General features: G+C 44.9%; 2 protein-coding genes across 3 annotated transcripts in view; both read right to left on the bottom strand.

Moving 5' to 3' along the window:
• LOC109477406 (microphthalmia-associated transcription factor-like) overlaps positions 1 to 2,580 on the bottom strand; it is a 31,505-nt gene extending 28,925 nt beyond the window's left edge. Inside the window, exon 1 of one of the 2 annotated variants that reach the window (XM_019778660.1) lies at positions 2,290 to 2,580. In XM_019778660.1, coding sequence (XP_019634219.1) covers positions 2,290 to 2,510 — 221 coding nt within the window. In that variant the 5' untranslated portion in view covers positions 2,511 to 2,580. The remainder of the gene's footprint in view (positions 1 to 2,289) is intronic. The other variant, XM_019778658.1, reaches the window with a different exon arrangement.
• A 2,449-nt stretch (positions 2,581 to 5,029) lies between these two features.
• Positions 5,030 to 7,223, bottom strand: LOC109476880. The gene is made up of 3 exons (XM_019777896.1): positions 7,143 to 7,223; positions 6,316 to 6,705; positions 5,030 to 5,928 (listed from the first exon to the last, which is right to left on the bottom strand). Exons 1-3 carry the CDS (start codon positions 7,216 to 7,218, stop codon positions 5,030 to 5,032), a joined length of 1,365 nt encoding a protein of 454 aa, XP_019633455.1. The 5' UTR covers positions 7,219 to 7,223.
• Positions 7,224 to 9,102: the final 1,879 nt, after the last annotated feature.

The raw sequence follows: 9,102 nt of genomic DNA, 5'->3' as shown, positions 1-9,102 counted from the left end.
ATGTTGAGGGGCAAATTTGGCAGCACAAATTTTGCTGGTACATCGAGGTATAGATTTAAAGTCAGTACCATTTTATTACAAACAGGGAAACAATATTGCCAAGTTACGTGTCGTTTTCAATTAACTTTGGAGGGACATAGATATAAATGTTAAAATAGTCCTTGGTTTAAAAAATACCAAATTAATCCGTCGACATCCGACATCCACGCCGAGAAGTTCGAGCGAGTTGCGAGGCGGGACCAGCGGGTCACCTTTGCCGACGCACGCACACCACTGGGAAGGGTGCGTCGAACGGCGAAAATTAATTTTCAAAATCTTCAGACAAGCCTTCCCTACATTTTTGATCGGTATCGTTTCGCGGTGTCGCGATTGCCGCGATTTTAATCCATGTAATTTGGCTGTGTAGTCCAGTTTCGCCGATTCTGGCGAAAATGCAAGATTTTGAAGGGGACTGTGGGAGATTTGGGCGAATACATTATAATAATAGGGATGGATATTATTGGAACGTACAATTCTGCCGATTCCAGTGACCGGCAAATCGCTACGATATGTATGGACAGACGTTTAATCATGTTTTGAACGTGTATAAAAACGTTGTAGAGTTAAAAGGATCTTGGAAAAAATTTTTATCTAGGCCCTCCCCCAAATTAAAATATTTTTTCCTAGGCCCTCCCCCCGGTTCAAATTTTTTTTCCTAGGCCCTCCCCCCTCAGACGACCGGCCCTCCCCCCCCGGTAAATATCGTACAGTCTTTTCTTGTCTCCTCTCTCCATAGTTTAGTTATCTGCCATCCACCTGCCGAGCATGGCAACAGACATCTTTGCCCATTTTCAGCGGCATGTTGACCACTGTAGTCAGAGGGCAACAAAATTTCTTGTTTTTTTTTTCCCAAATCAGGCGAAAATTAATGCGCGCGTTGATGTCATCCATGAAAATTACTTGCTGTGGCCTTAGTCACGTCATGGGCGGACCATACGATGGAGCAGGCGGCACTTTGAATGGAGTCTGTATGTAGCGTTTTGTTAGGACAGAGGAGTGACAGGGGGATACGGTATTGGATTAAAAGAGTTGAAAATTATACGTGCACACTGCACAAGTTTTTGACACGCCTTAACTGATTTGGGTCATACACATCCCACCATCCATTATCCTTGATCCCAATATCACGGTTGACATAAGGTCATATAATCTCGTCATATGATAAATGTGTACCGTCACTTCAGATCATTTTCTGTGGTCCACGCGTCTTTTAAACCTAGCTGTCAAATTTTTCCGTGACATTTTAGACCATAGAAAGCTTGAAAAACCTTCTTGGTTGTACTTGGCAAGCATACTGTACTCCAGTATTGCGTACTTTAATATTGCGCAATTGCATTCAGAGACCTGCTTATGTGCGACACCTTGCGGCCCCATTTAGTCTGCACTCTGACATTGAACGACAGACAGACTGGGACGTGAAGTCACGGAGGAGGTGCACAAGTTATCGGTCCGCCCGGAATGATCTGGCCAAACGCCAGTAGTGGAGAGCAGACACTGAAAAGGCGTTGTGTCTATCTGGAGCATGCCAAGCTCTCCATTATGTCGACCATGGAGTGTTTGTGTCTCTGTGTACATCAAGGCTCGCCCACACCTACGTATGATGACGTTGTCCATGCCTGAGACCTCTAGCTATCATGAGCGAATCATCAACAAAGTTGGGGGCAACTCTTGCCCCTCTTATAGCTGCATGTGTACCTTGATTTCATCATATCACACACACATTAAACGGTACAGAATTTCACTTGCCGAAAATTTTCAAAAATCATTTGCTATGACCACCAGTCTGAGTGTATGCATTCCTTGACTGCCAAGATTTCTAAGTACATGTACTGTACGTGTTGGTGAGCAAAAATTCCTTAAGTCTTTCATATGTATACTTTCTACATACCTTTTTTCCTAAGACGATTTTCTCTTATATCATACACGATATTATGACAGTAGTCACAGAAACAGCAAGAAGCTTTAAACAATTTTTAACCACCTTGGTACCAGCAAAATCTTTACAGCCATGTCCGAGTGGATGTCGAGTGCAGCCATGTCTGGATGTCGAGTCTCAAGCAAGTTAAGGGACTCACCACACATATTCAGTAAAATTATTAGCCTACAGTCTAGTAAAAAATATAATACAGAGCATTGCATAATAACGCTACAGTGATGTCACTGTGGTCGATCTCACTGTTCAGGGAGTACTTACACAAAATTGAAAAAAAAATTCAAAATGATTTATTGAAAGTCATTGTTGACACTCACGTGTTGTGCTGGAACAAATCAACCTTCTTCCCGTCTAGCAGGTCAGCCAGCAGCGAGTTGGCAGCCAACGTCGTTCCTGTCTTGGATCCGGAGACCGGATCGTCCCCTCCCCCGCAGCACGCTAGCTTTTCCTTCGGCTCTTCCTTCACTTGTACCCCGAGCGGTAGTCTCACCATCACGGTATCTTGGTTAGGTCGTCCTCGCTTTGTGTGCAATATCATGCAACCAAAGACTTGGATAGAAAAACAACTTGGGGTCCAAAGTTGAGTCTGGCGTTATTTATAATGGCCGGAACTTTCATTGCTTGTTTTTTAAGGGTGCAGGTGGATAAGGAGGGGGGCGTGCCTTCTGGCAGGTAAACTGTTTACCTTTATCACATGCCTGGTCATAGGGTCGCGTTACACATGGTAAGTAAAGTATTGCAACATGTTCTGTAATACGATTCAAATCCTCTAAAACATTGGGGATTTGCACGGAAGAGCCGATATATATATAAAAGTTAAAACCGAACCGGATGGAAAAGCGTCAGATTATAAATTATAGGCTCACACCATGTGACGTATTAGATTATAGATTTGTCCACAGATGTGGTTCAAGTCAACATTTGTACATGTAGTTGTGTGTCCTTAGGATGGCGTCCGCAAGTTCGTGACCTTCAGAGATCAACGATCAATATATAGTGCTTCATTCCGGCAGAACGATGAAATGAGATGATATTGATCTCAGTACCACACATACACAGCCCCAGAAAACTCATCAATGAAAACGTCCTAGGTTTTACGCCCTAAAACTACCGATATCGTAGAGTACAACAGCTTATTGCTACCCAGTGATGAGTACAGTAGGGGCATCCTTACTAGATAACAACGCAGTTAGATGTGCAAAGGCAAGGTGTGACATGTCGTTCAATGTAATATACACAATGTAACCAGCTGCAGCCGCACCGCGTGCCTGTGAAGATGCAAGAAGCTACTTATTAATTTCAGGACTGAGGACGTTCACTCGGACGTTCACTAGATCGAACGTTGCACGGATTAGGTCAACAAGGGCAAATGGTGGACTCACTCCCCATCTTTAAAGGCATCCAGTGCGGTTTTTAGGGCTTGGAGACCCAATTTTTCAAAGCCACTAATCTAGTCACTATTTCTACATACTGAGTTGAAACCACACTATCCAAATGTATATTGACCCTCGAGCTCATGAAGCAACAATTCCCAAAATTCTGACAGAAAATGGTTAATGGAAGGGCCCTGGGCTGATTTTTAGCCGGTAGCACCCAGAAAATAAAGGTCCAAAGTATGAAATACGATTAAAATGTGCTAATGTGAAGCAGTATGTGTCAATATCACAAAGATTTCCTTTTCCAGAATATATCCAGTTTTGCTGCCCTGAAATCACATTGGATTCTACCATTCTGACCTTGGTGGTGGCTAGGAGATTAGGGCGAAGGACTTTTCTACACATTGGACATGAGAAATTACCGGATGATGAGCGCACAGGATGACTGTATGTGTGTGTTCCGACGTCAGATATCAGTGGTCTCTACCAGCTACTACGCTGGCTACATATAGGAGAATATTTGCCAGGGGAGTTTGGCTGCCTTGTAGTTCTGACTGGAAAGAAACTACCTCCCCGCGGCCGGACTCCCTTGGCCAATTTTACTCTCTTCTCTTTTTTTGTCGAATTCTACGATCCGTATTCCCGTAGAAAGGCCTGGTGGAGACTAAGATATGAGAGCCTGGAACAGTTTGATACTATAGTACAGAAAAACAGGGGTCCTAAAAGACCTAGACAACGTCAATGAAGAATTTTTTTCAACAAATATTTTGTGAAGGTGTTTGTCTTTGTTTCTTTTATTGCAGACATTAAACTGTGGACGTTAACTCTTTTTCTTAGGTGTGTTTAGTCAGCAAATACTGACACCCAGTCACCCCCAGCGTATCAACTAGAAATGTCAATAAACTCGTGAGATCCTGTTTAGTGTTTGCATCATGCGAGATGATGCGACAGCAAATTTCCGAATAACATCACACGACAAGTGTATTCACTGAAACTGCTTACAGTTTGGTCTGCTTCAGCTGATTAGCAACCCTCGACAAGAGTCAGCTTCAAACAGCAAGGAAGCACAGTCTCACAGATAATGTCTTATCTCTACACACAAGCATATCCTCCAGCTAACGTAACGCACAAAATTTCCGACCATGTAATGAGAAAAGCAGTTCTTAGTATAGTAGTAAGCCTATGGCTAGGTTGCTCATTATTTTTGCTGCTTGCGTGTGGTCTTATTTGGGGTCCGATGAAAGAAATTGAAGAAGTGGGATTACTACATCAAAAATGACAAAACAAACACTTATTAAAAGGGTTACTGTTGCAGCACATTTCGTCAGCTTCGACTCACAGATGCCAACTCGGCGTCATAAGGCCCCCAACACCAACAACATATAGCTTAGACTTTGTCGAAGACGGTAAAAAAATCATAGAAAGTCAACCTTTATGTATTTCTATAAGTTTATGATTTTCAGCTGTAAGATATGAGAAAACTTAGGGAGAAGAATCAAGGAGTATCAAACGTCCTCTGGCGTTTTCACAACTAATTGCAGCATTCTTGTTTGTCGTCAAAAGACAAATGGAAGAGTTTCTCATTTCGCTGATTTGTGTGTTTCTTTGTTTGTTTGTTTGTTTGTCTGTTTGTATGTTTGTTGGCAAGTTTATGTACTGCATTGATGTGTTGAAAAGACCATCAGCTTTTCTCTGGGGTCTCTGACGGTGCTGTATCTGAAGACCCACTGTCAATGTGTGGCGTTTTTCCCGGACCTTCTGGTTCCGTTTCCTCCCCACCCTTGGCCTTGTGCACCCTCCACTTCTGTCCGTCTTTCATCAGGAAGTCTGGCGCCACATCCGCGGCCACGTACCCGGCTCCCTTCCCGATCATGTTCCCGATCACCCCGCCGATCACAGCCCCCAGAACCGGGACGGGAATCGCCATCTGTCCCAGGGTTGCACCTGCCACCGTCCCGCCTCCGGAGAACACCCCCTTCGTCGCGTGCTTGGCCATCTCTCCTGCAAACTGTCCCCCGGACAGCTTGTCCTCTCGGAGCTTCTTGACCGAACCCGCCGTACGCCTGGCGAAAGTCACCCCCTCGAAGGCGGCAGTGAGCCCGATCCCCGCCGCAGCACTCGCGCTACCTGCCTGCTTCTTTATCAGTTCTTTCCCAACAGCTTTTACAGTGACAAATGTCCCCTCTCCTGCTATGATCTTGATCTTCTCTTTCGCACCACTCCCCATACTACTAGGCTTCTCTGTAGATTCTTCCTTTTCTAGTATCCAGTTACCTTCTTCTTCGGTACATTTTGGGTATTTTGCCTGCTCAGTTGAACATTGAATAATGGAGTCTATGGACCTTTCATACACTGGCGAAGCACAGACCGTTTTCGGTGTCTTTCTCTGTCCGTTGCCTTTGTGGAGAGCTTCGTCGTGATCTTGCCCTGCAGTTCTGAGGTTTGCCGCCAGGATGAAGGACCATGCAGGTGGTACAGAGGACATGACGTTGAGCCCAGCGACTACAGGATGGGTGCTGTCCAGTAGGGCGAAGCAGTGTCTCCGGACATAGTCCTGCACTGGCTGGCTACCCGGACTGCCTGGAACACACATGGACATCATTGACTACTACTAGATAACACACTGAGACCCGAGCTCAGAAAAGAAGAAGTCATGCCTTCAAGTACAAGTACAACCAATGATAGAGGTGTTCAAAAACTTTTCCCTAGAACTATCGTAGATCGGCACTCACTACCATCAAACACCGTAGGGGCATCACCACTAAATAGCGTTGACATGTGCACTGAGGTTATGAGTAACAGGTTGTTCGGTGTGATATAGTCTAGTTTCCAGCTCTGTGCCGCCGCGCCGCGTGCCTGCCAAGCTGATGTGTTACGCCGAAGGGCACTCATACCAGCTATAGATAGAGACAGAAACAATGTTTAGTTTGTGTCATTCCAAATTATGTAAAGAGATAAAATCCATACCTGATACCTGATCGTCGAAAGTCATGTGTACGAAACACATGCAGAGGTCCTGCAGCCTTATACTGCTCCTCAGGATTACAGTCTCGACACCCAGACTCCTCAGCAGCTCCTCAGACACAAGTGTCTTCTGTAGCATCCTATCCAGCCGGCCGGTTTGGTAAGCACTCCATAACCGGTCCAGAGCTCCGGCGAACTCAGGGACAACTTCGATAACAACGTCTCTGTCTACCGTCAAGTTCAACACGAGTAGGCCGTTGTACTGGAAGCGGTAGACCACGTCGTCCAAGTCCGGGAAACTTTCCGCAAAGTCACCGAGCATGATGTCTGAGGGCGCGGGAGCCAGGCTATCGTCATCCAGCTGTCGGTATCCAGACACAGTGATCTGGAGAACTGAACCCAAACTTGACATTATTTTTTTTGTTTAACAATGTTTTTTGCCTACAATGAAAAATTAAACTGTTCTCCAACTCAAAGACATTAATAGATCACCCGAATTTTAGACCGAATCTCTTGGTCTTCATCAGCTATATGACCTAAGTTCGTCGGAAGTCGATACCGCCCCCCGTCCCGGTTTAGGGAAGGTTGGTGTCCCTGATGTATATGGCTTCCTTCATCTAATATTTTGAGTTGGAGAACAGTTTAAAATTTTCACTATCAATGTAAATAACCAACTCAGATGAACTTCCATGCTGTCAAAGGAAGTAGGAGTATGACAGACGGCTAGTTTGAAATATAACACTGAGTCAGCAAAACTTAATTCATTCCTACGGTATGATGGTTTCTGAGTAAGAATCTCGTTTGAAACGAAGTCAAACATTTTCATCTACCTGGTGGTTTCCTGGACGAGACATTGATGTCATCTTGGCACTGGTGACTCTTCATCATGTCGCTACATAGAGTCATGTCCGGCCGCGTTGACTACTGTCTGGACAACTGGTAAAACAGCTTTGGTTATTTATCCCATTTAACTCGTACTACCAAAAAGAAATTGTCATAATAGGTACTATGTCCTAAAAAAATAAACTACTGTACAAAATAACGTTTAACACAATTTGTTTGGCTTAACACGTTTTTCTACCACAAATATTATACGTACTAAATAAACGTACTAAATAATCAAGTCTGGTAAAACGAAGAAGTACGTGCACACAATTCAATGAATACGTGATCGTCATATAGGGTCAACCAGGCTTCAGAAGTGGCTAGAAAGTGTAGATATTGGCCAAATAGTAGCCTCCACCAGGCCTTTCTACGGGAATACGGATCGTAGAATTCAGCAAAAAAGAGAGTAAAATTGGCCAAGGCAGTCCGGCCGCGGGGAGGTAGTTTCTTTCCCTCCGAAGGCCGCTGTGGAAAGTCGGTGCGATGAAAGGCAATAAAACTAATCCGCATTTTCTGTACAAAGGGATTAGCTCTGGAGCAATAAATCCCTTTGCGCGTAGTCGGAATGAAAGAAACTACTTCCCCGCGGCCGGACTCACTTGGCCAATTTTACTCTCTTTTTTTGTCGAATTCTACGATCCGTATTCCGGTAGAAAGGCCTGGTGGTGGCTACTAAAGGAGTACAAGAGCAGCAAACAGTACTCCTTTACTTTAGGGGGCAAACTCCCCTGGTATGTTATCTGTCTATTTGGCCGATTTTTAATCTTTCCAGCCGCTTCTAAAGCCTGATCACTCACTCACTCACTCACTCACTCACTCACTCACTCACTCACTCACTCACTCACTCACTCACTCACTCACTCACTCACTCACTCACTCACTCACTCACTCAGCATCGCATGCTCCGGGGAGCGTCGCGCCTCTCCAAGTTGTCTTCCAGCCAGTTCTGTCCTGCGCCCTCTGCCAGGCTGTGGAGGCTACAATTTCTATGGTAATAGCGTGTCAAAAACTATATAGGGCGACAAACGCGTGTCGATTTACCACCCCAACATCTGCTTGGTGTTTATGTACAATATGCTACCCTAACTCCTAAACGGGAAACTACAAACAAGGTACATACACAGCATATATGTCACTAAACGTATCACCATAGCCTCCTGAGTAGGCTCCGGGGCGGGTGGGAATTTTGATACAACGTTTTGAAGAGAGAAGGTTCCATTCCACCCACGGCTGGTTGTAGGACGACCAGCTATTAAAATAACGCGTTAAAAACTCTTCAAAACGCTGTATCAAAATTCCCACCCGCCCCGGAGCCTGCACAGGAGGCTACCAAAAGCAGATCCTTACCGTCTGCACAGACCTTCTAAGATCTTTCCCCAGTGTCGTTGCTCTCCTTGCGGGGACAGCAGGCCAGTGGTAGCCGTGTTGACTCCGTTAAAACACGCAGACCACTTACACCTTGTTACACGTAAAGTGGAGAGAGGCTTTACGTCATGTTGTAAGGGCTGGCGTCGGATCAACCCCCACACCGCAATCAGCAAAATTACATCCACTTTCTAGATACATCTATGCGGGAGAACGGTGCAGAGCCTATTCATCTTTACAGGATGGCAAGTTTCAATGCCTTGTTTTTCTTCTCACCCGGCATGGCAAACTTGGGCTTGTCATCACCCAAATCAATAGAGGGCTTCGATTTCATTAGTGTAAAAGCTTCGCAGACCTTACTCAACACTGAGCAGATGGTACTGTAGGGTTCTGTTCATTAGAAGTTGCAGGATACTTGCGACATAATTTATACGCATGTAACTGCTAGTTTTTAATACCTCCGTCAGTTACTGTTGTTGTAATCATTTTTCCCACCTAAAATATGCTTTCCTTGATAAGGCTGACTTGCTTCATCTCAAT

The sequence above is a fragment of the Branchiostoma belcheri genome, unplaced genomic scaffold (genome assembly GCF_001625305.1).
Source record: "Branchiostoma belcheri isolate BF01 breed outbred unplaced genomic scaffold, Haploidv18h27 scaffold4, whole genome shotgun sequence".
Lineage (NCBI taxonomy): Eukaryota > Metazoa > Chordata > Leptocardii > Amphioxiformes > Branchiostomatidae > Branchiostoma > Branchiostoma belcheri.
This window is presented reverse-complemented; position numbering and strand designations above follow the sequence as displayed.

What these genes read in the sequence shown, in the direction of transcription:
- LOC109476880 (XM_019777896.1), bottom strand. Translation starts at nt 7,218, where the DNA reads ATGACTCTATGTAGCGACATGATGAAGAGTCACCAGTGCCAAGATGAC. An exon ending in CTCGTCCAGGAAACCACCAG is followed by an intron (nt 6,706 to 7,142) that starts GTAGATGAAAAT and finishes GTTTGGGTTCAG; the next exon opens with TTCTCCAGATCACTGTGTCT. An exon ending in TTTCGACGATCAGGTATCAG is followed by an intron (nt 5,929 to 6,315) that starts GTATGGATTTTA and finishes TGTGTGTTCCAG; the next exon opens with GCAGTCCGGGTAGCCAGCCA.